The sequence below is a fragment of the Electrona antarctica genome (genome assembly GCF_951216825.1).
Source record: "Electrona antarctica genome assembly, chromosome: 13".
Taxonomy (NCBI): domain Eukaryota; kingdom Metazoa; phylum Chordata; class Actinopteri; order Myctophiformes; family Myctophidae; genus Electrona; species Electrona antarctica.
In genome coordinates this window covers 8,179,964-8,197,504 of record NC_136794.1, presented here as the reverse complement: position 1 = coordinate 8,197,504, position 17,541 = coordinate 8,179,964, and the positions used below count along the sequence as shown (strand labels likewise).

Genomic DNA, 17,541 nt, shown 5'->3' with positions numbered 1-17,541 from the left:
CGTTGTTTTTTTCCTATAAAGCAGGGGTTATCAACCCGTGGGTCGCGACCCCTCGGGGGGTCGCCAAATTATTTTAGGGGGTCCCCAAATTATTTTGCAAAAAAAAAAAAATTTAAAAAAAAAAAAATCACGATTTTTCAAAAATAGCAGACCTACAAGCTCGTAGCGCGCCACTCGGTGGCGCGCTATGAGCTTGTAGATCTGCTATTTTTAAATAGCTAAATTATAACAATGCTTAAAACACCAAAAGGGGTTCCCGCCCAAAATGGTTTAAGGTTATTGTAGCAGTCAATTTATATTGGGGGTCGGGAGGGGGCGGGGCGGGGGTCCCGAGACGTTGCCAAAGCATTTTCGGGGGTCCCCGGCCAAAAACGTTGAGAACCCCTGCTATAAAGTAATCCTTTACCAAAAGAATCGGCCCTACCTCCTTCCAAACATTATTTGTATGCCAATAACATTGCATTTGAAATGATAGTTACCGGTAAGTTCCAACAAGCCAATAATAATAATAATAAAAAATGTGTACGTTAATTTTGTCTTTCCTTCATTTTCAACAAGTATAAAGACTATAGGGTCAGAGGAGCATACATTTGGGAAATTTGACAGCAAGACTGTTGACCTGTGCTTTACATCATTTAAAAAAAATGTATCAATACAAGATATGGTATATTTAACATCAACATTACAGTACATATAAAGTGAAATGCATCAAATATAAACTGATAGACACGCAGGGATAACAGGTTTTTAAACATAATACAATAACAATATTTGCCATTGCAGACAGTAATATGGGCTGTATACAGTGGCGTGCACAGATACACTAGGGGGTGCTAGAGCACCACCTGCCCTTGCCCTCTGGACCTTTTTTGTAAAAAAAGAAATATATACATTTGTTTTTTTGTACAGTGTACACAGTATGTGGACCATTTATGCCCCAAAATCTATAAATCTCACACTATTAAGGCAACCGGCCGGTTCCACACGCTGCACAAGGTGCCCTTTTTTCACTTGAGCACCTGCCCCTCTAAATGTCTGCGCACGCCACTGGCTGTATATGAACATTTTTGAGTGTTCTTATGTGCCAAGATATGCTTTTGATATCTGCACCTCCACTTGTTTTCTTCTCATTTCTGGACAAGCTTATCTCCCCATGGCTGACATGATCCTTTTCATGGCTGCTTCTTCTATCTGCACCTCCACTTTTTTCTTCTTAATTTCTGGACAAACAGTAGTCATTTCAATTTCATATACCTCGAGTTAAACATTATAAGATATGCGTTTATTTTCTTTCTTAACCCATTTAGGCCCGACATCAAAATTAAAATGTCTTCTAAATCATGATAGTTTCTACCATTATATCAGTAAGGAAGGACCCCCAAAAAACGTGTGTAATTGGCCACCGACCCCCAACTGAAAATATGTTGTTCCAGGGACTCCCCCGGAAGCAAAGATTCAAGTTAAAAACGTTCGCTCTGAAAGAATATATATATTCAAAGATTTGCGCCTCATTTTCACGATTTTTCAAAAATAGCAGACCTACAAGCTCATAGCGCGGTACTCGGTGCTACGCTATGAGCTTGTAGATCTGCTATTTCTTAACAGCTAAAGTATAAGAATGGGTTAATACCTTCATCCTGCTTGGCCACAAGCACTGCGAGGCTACCAGAGGCTTCCATCACTCTCAGAGCCATATCGTAATCTGTCAACAGACATTAAAGAACTTTCATTTTAGGAAATCCCATGACAATATCTGGAGACGAGAACAAATATCCATTCTTTAACATTATCGTTACCTTCCTGGCTGGCCTGATTTGATTGAATCCTGTCGGAGATGTCATTTAGCTCGCCGATGAAGTCAGAGAAGATGGCTTTTGTACGCCCTGCCTCGTTGAAGTCCTTCCAGAAGCTGGCGGAGTCAATGCTGGGCTTTGGGACTGAGGGAAGGGACAGAGAAAAGGAAGGGGAGGGCTGTAAAGAGGACAGGGAACTTGGAGGTGCATCGACAGGAGAGTGAGGATGGTCCGCTGGATTGTAGGTGTAGCCAAGACTCCCAAGACTGGACCCTGAGAGGAGAGACCGTGACATTACTGAAAATAGCCGATGTACAAGCTCAAAACGTGCCGCAGCGCGTCGCAGTGACAACGCGACAACGCGTCGCAGCGGATCTCTTGTCCACTAGTCCCTTCCAAACTCTAGTCTAGTTTTTATTTGTTGACAAAATTGTCAGATATTTAGTCTTAGTTTTAGTCATCATGGCTTAGTTTTCATTTAGTTTCCATTTAGTTTTTGTCAGTGAAAAAAGGTAGTCGACGAACATTTTTCGTCGACTACCGGGCTTGGCCTTGGCCCTTTCGCCAAGCCCGCCTCGGGTATAAATATCTCTTTAAAGGACCGCAACAATGTCAATACATGTCCTTGTCCACTCAAAAAACGAGATTCCGTTTTATATTTTCTCAATTGTCAAACGTAACTGATTAATTCAATGTTTGCTAAATGACTGAACATCATTGCAAGGTTAATAAGTCAAATCAATCTGCACTTTAAAATTCATTACACCACAATACCGTAACTTAAAACTTTAATATCAATTACCAAGTTGGTCTTTACTGTCTGATTTGCCCATCAGTTGCCTTTATCCTGACATTTCTAGTTTAAGACTAGACAACTTCACGCATTTCCAACCTATCTTCATATAATAGATCCTCACTCATGCTGATAACACAGAACCATTTTTGTCTACTCGGTCCGTGTCTCAGAGAAAGGTGACATCATCGATGGGCTTTCTATCCTTGAAAAGTTAGCATTCTATAATGAAAGCCATTGTTCTCAGGTTACTAAGAAAAAAAAGAAAAATCTAATCTTGAAAGAGAGATAAGAAAACCTGCTTAACGATTGTCACTGGTAAGCGCCTAGGCGGGTTAACTGTTCACAGCTCTCTTTAAAATAAACTGCTATATAGTTTGAAAATAGGTAAAGTTGTCACAGAATGGCAAGGGGGAAATAAATACAATGCTTTCTTTGTACATCACAGTTAAACTCTGATTTTGTTTTTAATGAAAATAAATAAATCCATACGCTTAAATTAGTGATTCATATTTTAACTGGGGACCCCTCCCCAGTAGCCACCCTGACAAACACTTGGAATTCTACTAGATCCCCTGCCATGGGGATCCGGTACCAACTAGCATTGCTTGTTTTGTTTCTGTTCATCCTCTACCATACAATGTAGCTTGCACAGCCGATATAAAAACGTGTTTATAGGAATCACAATTTAAAACAACATAAATGTACATTCTCTATAGTGCAGGTGATGATGTATTTGAGTAAGAACAATACCCGTCATCTGGGAAGACTCCGACTCCATGCAGATCGTCACAGGGAGCAACAAACTCTGAGATTCTGCCATCTGAAGAGACACAATAGCAACGTTTAGTTTGCATATGTTATATTTGTTCTAATTATGACAACTTGTGAAATACAAACATCATGCCAAATAGTGAAGTGGCTTCTATGTGCTGGTTGCACAGGCATAAGGCTTACTGGATATAGGATTAACCCATTTAGACCCCAGGACCATTCTACAAATGCCTTCTAAAGACAGTTTTCTGAAAAACCCATGTTTCTATGTCAGTGGCTCTCAAACAGTTTCATGTCAAGGATCCCCAAAAATATCTGTAATTGGCCGCCGACCCCCATCTGAAAATATGTTGTTCCAGGGGCCTCCCCAGAAGCAAGGATTTGGGTTAAAAACGTTCGCTCTGAAAGAATATATATCCAAAGATTTGTGCCACATTTTCACAATTTTTCAGAAATAGCAGATCTACAAGCTTGTAGAGCGGCACTCGGTGCCGCGCTATGAGCTTGTAGATCTGCTATGTTTCAATAGCTAAAGTTTAAAATAATGGTTAAAACACCAAAAGGGGTTCCCGCCGAGAATGGGTAAAACTCACTGAAATGTCTGTTTCATTGGCATCTTCACAATCGTCCTGGCTTTGACACTCATTACCTGGGGAAAGTGTAGTAGATTACATTAGGTTTTCACATTTTCTGAGTGTGTCCTTTGTAGCCCGACGATCAGAGATCTCTGCCTACCAATATATCCTGCGATATATATTTAATGAACATTTCAATGTATGTGCTAAATCGGCTAAAACGACACACAAACAAACCTGCAAAGACTTCAGGGCAGTCTTCATATTAGGCCAGGGATATGGTTGGTTTGGGTTACAGTGGGTGTAGTACCAGTCTTTTTTTTTACAGCAAATTTTGATTTTAGTCAGTCTCTTGAATAGTTTTCATTTAGTTTTAGTCACCTGGAATGTTTTAGTCTAGTTTTAGTCGACAAAATATGATGAGATTTTAGTTGATTTAGTCGACTAAAATGTGTTTTTGCGGGCTTTGATGCCGTCATAATGGCTTACACTTGCTGAAAATAGCCGATCTACAAGCTCACAACGCGTCGCAGCGAGACGTTGTGAGCTTGTAGATCGGCTATTTTCAGCGTTTCAGTGTAAACTGACTTATACTGGATCTCTTGTCCACTAGTCCCTTCCTAACATTTTAGTCTAGTTTTTATTTGTTGATGAAATTGTCAATATATTTAGTCTTAGTTTTAGTCATCATAGCTTAGTTTTCACTTAGTTTCCATTTTGTTTCCGTCAGTGAAAAAAGGTAGTCGAAGAAACATTTTTCGTCTTAGTTTTAGTCGACGCAAACACTGGTACCAGGTTAGGTTTGTCATTGGTCTAATCTATCCCCTACATGGAATATACTGTAGATGTCACAAGGCTATCATTGGGGGAAGATCTCTGATTCGTCTCACTATGTGAGGCAATGTGAAATCCTACCTGAGGTGGAAGCACAGCCAGTCCCAAGATAATCTCTGTGAAGAAATCATTTCTCATAGTCATTACTCGGTCCAAATCGTCATGGTGTATTCATTAACGTTTAAAATGTACTTATTAAAGTACAATATTTCATGAAGGAGGGATTGCTTATAGTATACCTGTCAATCTGAGTTGAACATTCAAGACCGTGAGGGAAAACAATAACAGATTTAGTTTTCGATTGATACTATTAATCTGGAGAAGACAGTAAAACCCACTAAAGAAAATACATACATTTAGTTTTGCTTTGGAGTCTTCTTCGTCCTCCGACTCTATGGGGGCAATCATGTTCAGGCTTTTGAAAGATCTGTCATCATCTATGATAAGATAAGACAAGATAAAACATTGTAGTGATCCCAGAGCATAATTCAGGTGTCATAGCAGAAACAGTAACAAGGTTGAAACACAGGGGGACAAAAAACACATGTAAGTGAGTGCTACAGCATGGGGTCAATTGCCTTTATATTCCTCCAGTGGTCATCAGGGGTGCCCTTCTACCACTGTAAGAAGTTTCGAAATTATATCTCTAGTCGGTGCCACCATTTTGTTTTTGTGGGGCAATAATGGAGGGTTAAAGTTGTCATTCACTCATGGAGGCGTAATATTATGATTTTCTTCCTGGTACATACAAACCTTTCTAATGTTATGGTTTTATATACTGCACAATTGTGCGTAGCTGCTTTTGTGCAGATTGCGCACAAATCCTAGGGGGTATGGGAATTTAAGTGGTTAAAAAAAAAACCATTGAATGGCAGAAAATCTACATTGAGGGAATGCAAACCAAGTTACAGTATGGGAGCATGAGTCAAATTCTTCATGGGAGAGGGATGTGTAAAACATGTCTGTACTCTGTAGTAGATCAAATGCGATGTCTGTTCAAAGTTCACGTTTTCATTCATTTGATTTCATTTGACTTGTGAATGCATTCCATCTTCTTATGCATAGCCCATAATTATTAGATCTATGCATAGCCTATTCTATTTTCTCAACATTCCTATAGCTGTAAATATCAATTGTCCACCATTACTCGTGGTAATTACTCATTGCCCAATTGAAACCAGGACACACTTTCTCTCAACATGACGTTTTTCAGAAAACTCTCTAAAAAACACAACATTTACAAATCAGCCAGTAAAGACCAACTGATTGGTATTAAAGTTTTAAGTTACAGTATTGTGGTGTAATGAATTTTAAAGTGCAGATTGATTTGACTTATTAACCTTGCATAACAGTCTTGAAAGTATTTGAATTCCTGAAAAAAAAATTATTTCTTTAACACAAATCTTCTTTTCTGGAGGTCCCTGGCACAACATTTCAGAATGGGAGGGTCCACGGCCAAATACATATCATTTTGGGGGTCCTTGATTAAATATGCAATGGATCTCTGAATTCCAATATGTACACTACAGTCTATAAATAAATTAAATACCAGTAGTCTATCAACAGTGATGAATATATTTAAATTGTGTAAATTGTTCAATTAAACAAGTTCACAATAACCATTCAACATAAACTAGTTTGTCAAAAATGACAATTGTATTTGTGTGTTATTTGTTGTTTGTTTTGTAAATACATAGCGTTTTTCGAAACCTTGTTGATTTCCAAAATAACCTTGAGACCGCGCAGCATTCGTTTACAGATGGCACTGCCGTGCGATTCAAACTGAATTCTCACAGTTCTAACAGATAGTGTAAAATGTTGGCGTAATTCACTGCCATGTCAGCCTCATCCTTCAGTGAAACCGTGTTTGTTGATTGAAAATAAAATGTCACTGGAAGCAATAAACTAACCTGAGCTTGAAGATATTTTGCGCTTGAATCCAACTTTGGAAGGAACCATATCCTGTCTGTAATAGAAACAGGAAATCAGTGCGGGACAACACAAACTGACCAGGTTAACGCAAAGGATTTAAGGAGCAAGAACAACTACAGCCAAAAGCAAAGGCAAAGCAAGGCAAGTTAATTTCTATAGCAACATTTCAACAAAGCAATTCAAAGTTCAAAGTTAAGACAGAGTGTTAAGTCATTAAGTGTTAAGAAAGACGGATATGTTTTGTTTGTTTGTTTTTTACGTTAAAAGCATGTATTGTGATATTCTTTTACACAAAGCTTCATAGAGCGTCGCAGTCCCGCCTCCAGACGAGTGGCCCGAAAGAGAATTCCCCATTATTTTTTCCCATTGACGTTTCAAAAAGTATTTATTTAAAGACCTTTTAAGCCTCGGACAAAGCCAACTCTTCCTGTGACAACAAATCATAACTTCTTTATACCTACCAAGCCAATGTCAACACTACAACCGACAGCTGTGCGTGAGGTATGATATATGATGGTTTGGAGAATGGGCTACCTGAGAGTGTACAAATACAACCAAATGGACCCATAAGAGTCCATTTGTACAGTCTCAGAGTTTATTGTTATAAAAGGGTCCTTTGGTTTGTAGATTTGTAGTAGGCTACACTCAGAGTTACAGTCACCTGGACAAATCCTGTCGTTTCCACACACATGAATACAGATAGACACAGATATTTACATTTCATAGCACAATTCTGCATGAGGCAGCTGGTAATTATGACTATAGAAATAGGATCCAGCAGGAAAGCGCGCACATCTCAAAATAATCTACGGGTTCTGAACGAAAACCCGAAGGGGTCGAAACGTTGTATCTCTATATGAAATAAAGGAGCTCAATACCTGGTGTGCGAACTTCATCTCCTCCTCAATTATATGAGTTTTAGTTTTTCTTATTTCTAATTATTTGATCGGCCCAAAACATTGTGTTTATCGTCATGATTTATCACAACAAGAGTTGGCTTTGTCCGAGGCTTAAATGTCTTTAAATAAATACTTTTTGAAACTTCTATGGGGGAAAACAAAATATGTAGAATACCCTTCCGGGCCGCTCGTCGCCGTGAAAGGGGGCGGGGCTGCATCACTATAGCTTAGCTAGACAAGAAAGACAATAGAAACACAAATCAGAAGGAGGAAATAGAACTGGATAGGTCACACACTTCGAAGACATAACGGAACACAAAACATGCTCTAACATAAACCCGCAAGGCAGAAAGAAGAGAGGAAGGCCTAGACGAGCGACCTGGAGAAGAACCATTCAGCAGGAGATGAAGGCATGAGGGCTGTCATGGCAACAACTGGAGCGGCGGGTACAAGACCGAAGGGGAATGAGGAGTTTCCTCAAAGGCCTATGTTTCTCATTAATTACTCTGGACCCGAGTATTTCAGTCCAGAGCTTAGCAGGATGTAAGAAGATTATAGAACAGCCAATTTGAGCATTCACATGCCTCTCAGCATAACACTGACCTGCCATTGGAGCTCTGCTTTCTCTGTTTGAATAGAAAAGCTCAAATGAGTAAAATCACCTTTTCTTTTCACTGAATTAAGTAGTATACAGCAAAATACATGTAATTGAGTGTTAGAGCAGAATGCTGCAGGCAAATGTAATATATACTCTGTTGCCTGACCCCATCCACAAATGACATTTGTTATGAAATGTACCTTCAAAGACGAGTCACTGCTGTGGGCAAGTCCAGCTGCTTCATCCTTACCTATCATGAGAAAACATTATTAACAAGCAGCAAGAAAAGTTAAATACTGGTGTGTATATATAATCACATACCGTTGGGCCTTTCCGCGTGGGACTGAGGTTTGTGTTCCTGACAGTACAACCTAAGTACAAATATGGACAAATGGTCAGGAACGGATACAGGACATACTGTAAACATAGAAAATAAATTAGAGGTAGGCCTATACATTTTCACTGGACTCACGATTCGATTATAAGTCACTTGTGAACGATTTAATTCGATTCTATGATGCATCAAAATCTTTGCTCAAGGCCATTTTTGATAAATCTGCAGTGCTTGGTTTTTGGAAAAACCTTAGCTTTTGCCATTTTAAACAAGGGTGCCATGCAAACAAACACAATGTCATTTTACAGCTAAACATTACACTAAAGAAATGAAGAATTACCACTGAGTGAAAAACAGTTGCACTCCATAAGAGGTGATGCAAGACATATTCATCAAGAATGCACTCTTTTTATTGTGGCTAACGTTTCGGCCCCACCCCTCTTCCCCTCACTGTTTATGTTTTTCCCAGTTTTCCTCCTTTTATGATGATGTCCTGTTTTTGGTTATATAAGTATATTTGTACGTCTCTAAATGTGATGATGAATTGAAAATGGTGGACCCTATTGTAAACAAGTGTAATGCTTTATGGTGTTGTCCACAGTTAACAGTTTTTTGTATTGAGTTGTGCTTGAAATGTAGGTTTGCAAACTGTTAATAAATACTACAATCAAAGACGATATGGCATTTTTGTTGTTGTAGCCGTGAAATAATAATGACTAGTAGAGACATGGAATCTCGGTGTGTGTCTGTGTTTCGATCACAACTGTAATAGTCTGACCTATCGACTTCAAACTTGGAGTTTGCTGACGACCCGAGGGTGTTGTGTGTTAGGACAATGTTTGTAAACCCTCAAAGCTGGACATAATAAGGCTTTCACACAGCATAGCAGGGCACTTAATAAACATGACAGTACTCTGGCTGGATGAAGGCGAATTCGTCCTTCAACACGATCTGGATGAGTTCAGGTAGTTCCCCTTTGAGTTCTTGATTTTTTGCACACACCGCACTTGAACACCGGTCACTCAAGGTTTTCCGATGGGGTATGATGGAATCGGCGTCAACCACGCCATATTTAGCTCCTATGTTGATCAGCGCTTGGGCCACCTGGAGGAATTCTTTACGGCTGACGATATCAACCAGGCGAATGTCCATGCAACACATGTCCACGAAATCATTCACGAACTTTGATTTGACATCCGGTGGTATCTTTTTGCGAACGAAGCAAGATATAGGGCTTTGACTTGGCTCCCTCGTTCTAGATTTAGCACAAACATGTTTTACCATGGGAGATGTGCCCGTTTTGCGGCTATCATACGTATAAATCGAGTTGCAACTGTTGCATATTACGTATCCGGCACCTGACTCGTTGGCAGCATTAACTATTTCACTAAATCGGTCCCAAACCAAACTTTTCCCAGTCTTCCTTATTGTTTTTAACTCTCCATTTTTAAGTTGCTGTCTCACTTTAGCTACTTTTGCCTCCATTGTTGTTTGAAAATGCAAGGACCCCGCGGACGCGGATTCGCGCATAGACGCATATCCATTTATCTAAAGCCAAATTCCAACACCTAAAATCTCGGCCACTCACACTCGGTCACTCCATAGAGTAGGGGGTCACTCCTGCATGGTGGTGTTACGGTAAAATTGGTGACCTGCTGAAATGTGTGACAATTGTGTTGACAACTTGACAATCACATTTATTGTCAGTGTCTGAATGCAAATCGTTGCAGTTTGTTTATTATCAGAGTTCAACCTAGCGGTTTTTAGGCCACGTATTTAAAAAGACATGATGTAAGTTATGTGAACTTAAGTCCACAAGATCGTCACATATTCCGGCAGGTCAGCAATTTCACCATAACCGCGGGCGCCATGCTGGAGTGAGCGAGTGTACTGTGAGTCTGTGACTGAGCGAGCGAGTGGCCGAGATTTGGCGTATTGGAATTTGGCTTTTACTACTGGCAGGAAGGCGGCTAATTCGTGCCTGTCTGAAAAATGACTTTTTGCTCTTTGGTGATTATTACTTACAATTTATAATTGAAAATGGACCCTTGAAGCCTCATGCAACATTGGTGTCAGAATCGTCCACATCTGCATCGCAATGCATCATATAATCATGTAAATGTAGCGATTATATAATGCATTGCGATGCAGATGTGGACGATTCTGCATGAATTCTGTTTTTATTTAGAGTACACAATTCTTTGTGTACATATGTGATCTAAAAAGATAGATCACTCACATATTGTATACACAAATAATTGTGTACTCTAAATTGACATAATTCATGATTGGAAACGTTACATTTATTCTTACGTTACATATACTCACATGATACTCATGTCATCATTCAAACTGTCTAAGCTAATGTTCTCTTCTCTCTTATTGCAGACAAGGCAAATGACCTGAAAATATAAAGAAAGAAAAGAGCAATGAACAGGGCAGCAACTGGCTGCAATTTGTCTATGTGTCCGTAGCTTTCTTGTGCATGCTGTCAGTAGGCTAGGGAAGTAAGTCTGTCTTTTTCACATTTTTCACACACTGAATATTTGTCACATTTTGTAAATTCATCTCAGACCCACCATCCCTCCATATTTGAACTTTTTACTTTCTTGTTCTCCAAATCGTATCATGAATTGCAGTCAGGGTTTAATTCATTCATTAGTACATCAAATGCTAATACAATAAAAAATAATAATACAATTCTAATACAACTCTACTGTGCATGGATATCCTCACTCACATGATCAGTCACACAGCTTTTAAAGACTATGAATAGAATAGAATGACTGGCACCAGCACAAGTTTGTGTATCAAGCTGGGCGTATAAATCAGTATCACTTTAAATCAGTATCATGATTCAAACTTTGCCTCGATTACTATTAATGAACAATTATTTAACTATTTTCACATGTCACCATTATACAATCAATTATAATACAGGGCTTAAAATCAGACACATTGATTTAATGATTATAAAAAATCTATAAAATACTTATGTGAAAGTATGTGTTTTTACTTCAGATTTTTTATGTTTCATCACCATGTTGGGATCTTATTTGTCGTATTCATGATATCAGTTATGGACAACAACAATGAATTGTGTTCTATAATTTACTTTGAACATAGGCTATGCAATAATGTGTCTAAATCCATGTGGCGTTTTAATAACATTATATCTCTTATTAGTTATATCAGAGTGTCCGCCCTGAGACTGGGAGGTCGGGTTTGATCCCCGGCCAGGTCATACCAAAGACTCTGAAAATGGGACCCAATTTGTCCATTTTTGAAACGAGCTCCTCACCACTCGCCCTACACACTTCCACTCAGTTTGAGCATAGATATATAAATAATAGAGACGCAATGCAATGCAAGTGGATGGGAGGATAATTCCGGTGCCGTCTCTATTATTTATATATCTATGCTCAAACCAAGTGGAAGTGTGTAGGACGAGTGGCAAGGAGCTAGTTTCAAAAAGGGGGATTTGCCTCCCTGCTTGGCACTTATCATCAAGGGTTGGATTGGGATAAGTCCCTGCGACATACTAGCGTCATGTCCACTTGTCCAGGGGGTGTACTTGTACATCATGTCCAGGGGGTGTACTTGTACATCATGTCCAGGGGGTGTACTTGTACATCAAGCTGCCTCATACTAAGGAAACAGGAGATAGGCTCCTTCCCTATGGGCCTTAAGGCGCATTCAGACTTGGATGGTTAGAGTGGCGCAATTACATACAAAGTCAATGCCAAGACGAGAAGTTGCACGAGCGCCGCAAACGGGCGCATCGCGACCTGGCGCAGCACAAACGGGACGAACCGAGGCGAATATTTAAATTCAAGTCTGAACGCACCTTTAGGGCTCGGCAAGGCTTACTTACTCTTACATACCTTAGTGCTACACTTTGTAAGTGCTTTAGAAGTATCACTATTTCTAGGTGAAGAGGCAGGTGCGTTGACCTCGCTTTTGATTTCTGCAAGTTGGAAAGAGGATAGAAAAAAAAGTTAATAGATAGATACATAACATTGTTGTATGACAGTGTCACACAAAAGTCACACATAAGTTGTGAAAATAGCCGATGTTGAAATGTTGAAAGTGAAATTGGTCTGTGGGTTGATAAATGTTGAACTAATGAAAAGTATTAACAAGTCAAGAGCTTGTGACTAAATCATAACTACATTGGAATACAGGTTATTTTGTCCATTTATTGAAAAGTAATGCTTTTGGACATACAAGGGTTCCACCTGACAGCTTAGATAAGTAACATAAGTTTCAGAATAAGTGAAGAATAAAAAAAAATAACTCACTCCTGTGTTTGGAGCAGAACAACCTGAAAAATAGAGATGTTTTTAGAAAATTGAATCTGTGGCAATTAACCAAAGTCTAGATTCCTAGATTCTTGTAAAAAAATAATAATAGAGGAATTATGTGATGTCATGTCACCAGAAGAACAAAATATATTTTAGAAGATAGATATAAATGGACTAACACGTATTTCCCTTTGATCTCATCCTCAATGGCCTCAGCTCCATGTTCAACAGCACATGGATAATGGTAGGACGACTTGCAGCGTTTCACTTCACATCCAACTGTGGCACACTTTACCTTACAGCCGGCACAGCGCTAATGTAAAGAAAAGGAACCTTGCATTTAGAGAGCAGATCAAATCGGCACAGTGTGAAGTTAAATGGTAAAATGGTAAATGGTGCATTTATATAGCTCCTTTATCCAAGGCGCTTCACAGAGATTGTGCATTACATTCACCCATTCACACATTCATACACCGATGGCAGCAGAAACCATGCAAGGCAACAACTAGCACATCGGGAGCAATTAGGGGTTTAGTGTCTTACTCAAGGACATTTTGACAGTAACTCTGGGGGAGCCCGGGTTCGAACTGGCAACCTTACGGTTACCATCCAGGCACTCTACCCCTGAGCCACCGCCGCCCCTAGTTGAGTGCTGTGTGAAAACGATAAAGGACTTTACCAGTTTATTTCCTCGTTTCACCTCATCCATCACATCCTCCACGGCAAAACCAAACAAGTCATCAAACTCTGGTGAATTCTGGCAATAAATACCAGATGAATACAGCTGCAAAACAGACAAATAAAGAGCAATGTATCACAGATGTCATTTTAACTTGTGACTTTTTCAATTAAACAAAAGTTATTTCCGATATAATCTTTCAATGGTATATTTACAGAAACATATATTTAGTAATTGAGTACATACCTGCATTTCATTGATGCAGGCAGGTAATGTACATTTGTTACATTTCTGTCATGAGTCCATATTTATAATGCAATACCGGTATATGTTTCTGACCGACTCTGTAATGGTGCATATCAGACAAATGCCAAGATATAAATTAGTAGGTATTTAGTTGATATTGCTTTCAAGTAATTGTTTTGTGCAATAATCTTTTTCAGCGTTATTTTTATTAAAAGCTTTTCAAGGGAAGAGACATTACTTTGTATCACTATGCAGTATGCATAGACAAACAGTTCACACAAAGTCCCACAACAACTTGAAGAAGTGTATCTTTTCAGTACAAAGATTGTCCATACAAAGATTGAGCACATACCTGCATTTCATTGATGCAGGCATGTAATGTACATTTGGTAACATTTCTGTTCACACAAAGTCCCACAACAACTTGAAGAAGTGTATATTTTCAGTACAAAGATTGTCCGTACAAAGATTGAGTACATACCTGCATTTCATTGATGCAGGCATGTAATATACATTTGGTAACATTTCTGTCATGAGTCCATATTTATAATGCAATACCGGTATATGTTTCTGACAGACTCTGTAATTGTGCATATCAGACAAATGCCAAGATATAAATTAGTAGGTATTTAGTTGATATTAGTAAGTAATTGTTTTATGCAATAATCCTTTTCAACTTTATTTTATTAAAAGCTTTTCAAGGGAAGAGACATTACTTTCTATCACTATGCATAGACAAACAGTTCACACAAAGTCCCACAACAACTTGAAGAAGTGTATTATTTTCAGTACAAAGATTGTCCGTCAGTGGCCATTAATTAATGTACTGGTTTGCCTGCTACTGCTAGCAATAGTATCACTATTGATCTGGCAGTCCTGTGGTTGCAAAACAACCTTAACCCCCCTCACCAGACCCCAGGGTTCACACAGACGCTAATCAATTACCCTCAGAAAAGAAAGGAAAAACCATGATCTACTGTATATGTATTAAGTATATATAACATAAAACATTTTAAACCATACCGGACCGGTAAAATAAAATGAAGACCAAGACAAATGAAATAATGGAAAAAACATAAAACATTCAGTTTACATGTGTAATTTCTCATTCTCTGATACTGAAGTACAAGTGTTCAACCTTCATCTTGTAATGTTTGGATCGATTCTGTCTTTGCACCCTGTGCTTTTAAGGCCTCAAGCACTGGACTGACTTACTTTAGCTCTAGTTGCACTTTATATTTAAAGGTAATGATCTGTATCTTGTGATAATGTATACGTATGTCTCTTGTTGTTGTTGTTGTTGTATGTTTACTGTATTATGTATTTTAGAGCTTTTATTATCTGCTGTAAAATGAATTGCCCAGCTTGGGACATATAAATAAACTTGACCTTGACTCCAATCTCAAGACCTCATAGGACAATTTCCAACGATGAATGCTAAGGTGAGGTGGTTTCCATCTCATTACAAGCATTTTCTTTGCTGCTGTTAAACTGGCCAATAGTGTCAAGGCCAGAAAGTAGTTTTTTGACACTCAGTAGGCGTTCCCGCATAACTTCCGGGTATGATGATGATGTCACGCGCATACCCTCTATAACACTCTTCTTATGAAGTGTTAAGCTTAGAGATGAGTCATCATTAAATAAATAAAGTGTGGTAAACAAGGTATATTTATTTCTGACATCATTATGTCAGACAGAAATAATGCAAACTTTGGCCCAAAAAGCAAGTACCCCTGAACATTCCCACAACATATGTATTGCACATAATGAGCTATGTTCCCATGGCTTTTTGCAGACATAAGGAATTATCCAATGTGTGGCCTTTCACTCACTTTATTATATATTTTTTACTTTACTCTAAGACAGTATGGCACTCTGAAATTAAAGTAATAATAATAATATTTTTGTGAACGGAAAACAGCAAATATGGCAAAAAGATGACAGCTTACTGTGGAGCAGAACTGCATATATTGTGTAAGAGTATAAAGTTTGCAACCCTGCAACAATAGAGGGTATGCGATTGCTCAACATCATCTGTACATCTATTCTATTCATGGGTTTTAAGCTTTTCTATTATTTTAAACTGTTGAATGAGTTGCTTGTTCATCACCTGTCTCTCCTCTGCAGTATTGATTGGGATGTGCCAAGTACTGTAGTTTAGATGGGTGTTTTTGTCCATGACATGTTATTGTAATAATTATAAATTAACACACACACACACACACACACACACACACACACACACACACACACACACACACACACACACACACACACACACACACACACACACACACACACACACACACACACACACACACACACACACACACACACACACACACACACACACACACACACACACACACACAGTCCGGGGGTCCTCCCCAATGGTGAATTAACTAGCATTGGAAAATGATGGGTACCGGTACACTATTTCAACCATTAAAACGCAGAAAGTAGGCCTACATACAGTAAATTGATTTGACGACTTAACAATGTACAGTAATTAATAACCATTCATTATTTAAGTTAACTTATCTGTATGATTGCATGCACTGCCCACACACTCCAATTGGGGTTTTTAACATAATGTATATAATTTATTTTCCTGTGTTCTAGTGAATGTTTGGAGTTTGATACCAAATCCAGGAGAAATTGTTAACTGTGAGTGGACGACCAATAATTTATTTTTTATTTATTATTTATTTGACAGGGACAAAGCTCATTAATCAACATGTCAGTTTTCACATCAATGTAAATGGGCCAGAGTTAGCCAAAGCTAAATTTCATCTGTAGTCCCTGGGCAGGCTCTTAAGAAATGAATGATAAAAAGAAAGACAGAGTGTGTGTGCCAGCACACAACACCATGCGTTGGTGCCATGTGTGCATATGTGCCAGCACCCAACACTATGTCCATACAAAAGCACAATACAAAACAGATAAAAGAAAGACATAGTGTAGTGTGCCAGCACACAACACCATGCGTTGATGCCATGTTAGCTCCTTTCGGAACCCTACGTTAAAGTTTCTGACATTTTGATGGTCCAAAGGAGCTCAACCCGGGGGGTCCGGAGACGGGCTAATGCCATGTGTGCATATGTGCCAGCACCCAACACCATGTCCATACGAAAACACAGTACAATACAGTAAAATACAGGAAATAAAGCACTGACTTGTTTACAAGCGGGACCACCTGTTCAATTCAATCGCAGCCTATTCTATACAGTGGCAAAGAAAAGATAACAATGCTAAACGCTGTAAGTAAAGTGAGTAAGTGACTCTCTCTTACCAGACAGTTTTGATGAGCCGTAACATCGAGTTTAGTTGATAGTGGTCCAGTTACCTTCGTCTCCTCACTTCTTTGACAAAGCACGCAAACAACTCGACCATCGTCATCGATCATCCTCATCTCTAGTATCTCTACAGACATGATGAATTATTTGAATGTGATTACTTTACCACATTATTTGGTGGTAACGGTAAATAGGCGCAATAACAGAGCGATGTATTGTGATTTGTGCCACAGCTGTCAGCGGAAGTAAGTCCCGTTTCAAAAATGAAAGCCATGCTCTGATTGGTATGGAGATTGATCGCTGCTGGTGGTTGGTTGTTTTTTATCAATTTTTTATCATGGTTTTCATTATAGCCCACCTTCTTCCGTTTCCGTATCGGAAAAACGCGCGCCGTTTCCGTATCCGCTCCCCTGATCCGCGGCGCTCATCTGGGCGATGCATCGCAGTAGCGTGGCTACTGTCGTGAAAGTTTATAATTAATAGT

At 39.0% G+C, this 17,541-nt stretch overlaps 2 protein-coding genes across 2 annotated transcripts; both read right to left on the bottom strand.

Moving 5' to 3' along the window:
• Positions 1 to 223: 223 nt before the first annotated feature.
• Positions 224 to 4,889, bottom strand: LOC306935452 (uncharacterized protein). Its single transcript, XM_079518524.1, has 6 exons — positions 4,851 to 4,889; positions 3,954 to 4,009; positions 3,340 to 3,409; positions 1,797 to 2,066; positions 1,631 to 1,702; positions 224 to 1,220 (listed from the first exon to the last, which is right to left on the bottom strand). Exons 3-6 carry the CDS (start codon positions 3,407 to 3,409, stop codon positions 1,144 to 1,146), a joined length of 489 nt encoding a protein of 162 aa, XP_079374650.1. The 5' UTR covers positions 3,954 to 4,009; positions 4,851 to 4,889; the 3' UTR covers positions 224 to 1,143.
• Positions 4,890 to 5,011: 122 nt separating this feature from the next.
• Positions 5,012 to 17,287, bottom strand: phf11 (PHD finger protein 11; the record flags this gene model as incomplete). Its single annotated transcript, XM_079518699.1, has 12 exons — positions 17,054 to 17,287; positions 13,516 to 13,620; positions 13,016 to 13,149; positions 12,834 to 12,856; positions 12,417 to 12,499; positions 10,861 to 10,934; positions 8,520 to 8,569; positions 8,399 to 8,448; positions 8,204 to 8,226; positions 6,680 to 6,735; positions 5,120 to 5,206; positions 5,012 to 5,016 (listed from the first exon to the last, which is right to left on the bottom strand). The coding sequence occupies exons 1-12, from the start codon at positions 17,192 to 17,194 to the stop codon at positions 5,012 to 5,014; spliced, it is 831 nt and encodes a 276-aa protein (XP_079374825.1). The 5' UTR covers positions 17,195 to 17,287.
• Between the last annotated feature and the right edge of the window lie 254 nt (positions 17,288 to 17,541).

Excerpts from the sequence above, each read along its gene's own strand:
- LOC306935452 (XM_079518524.1), bottom strand. The coding sequence starts at position 3,409 with ATGGCAGAATCTCAGAGTTTGTTGCTCCCTGTGACGATCTGCATGGAG. Across the intron at positions 2,067-3,339 it reads GGAGTCTTCCCAGATGACGG|GGTCCAGTCTTGGGAGTCTT; the intron begins GTATTGTTCTTA and ends CTCTCCTCTCAG. Across the intron at positions 1,221-1,630 it reads TGTGGCCAAGCAGGATGAAG|AAATTAAGAAGAAAAAAGTG; the intron begins GTATTAACCCAT and ends CTGTTTGTCCAG.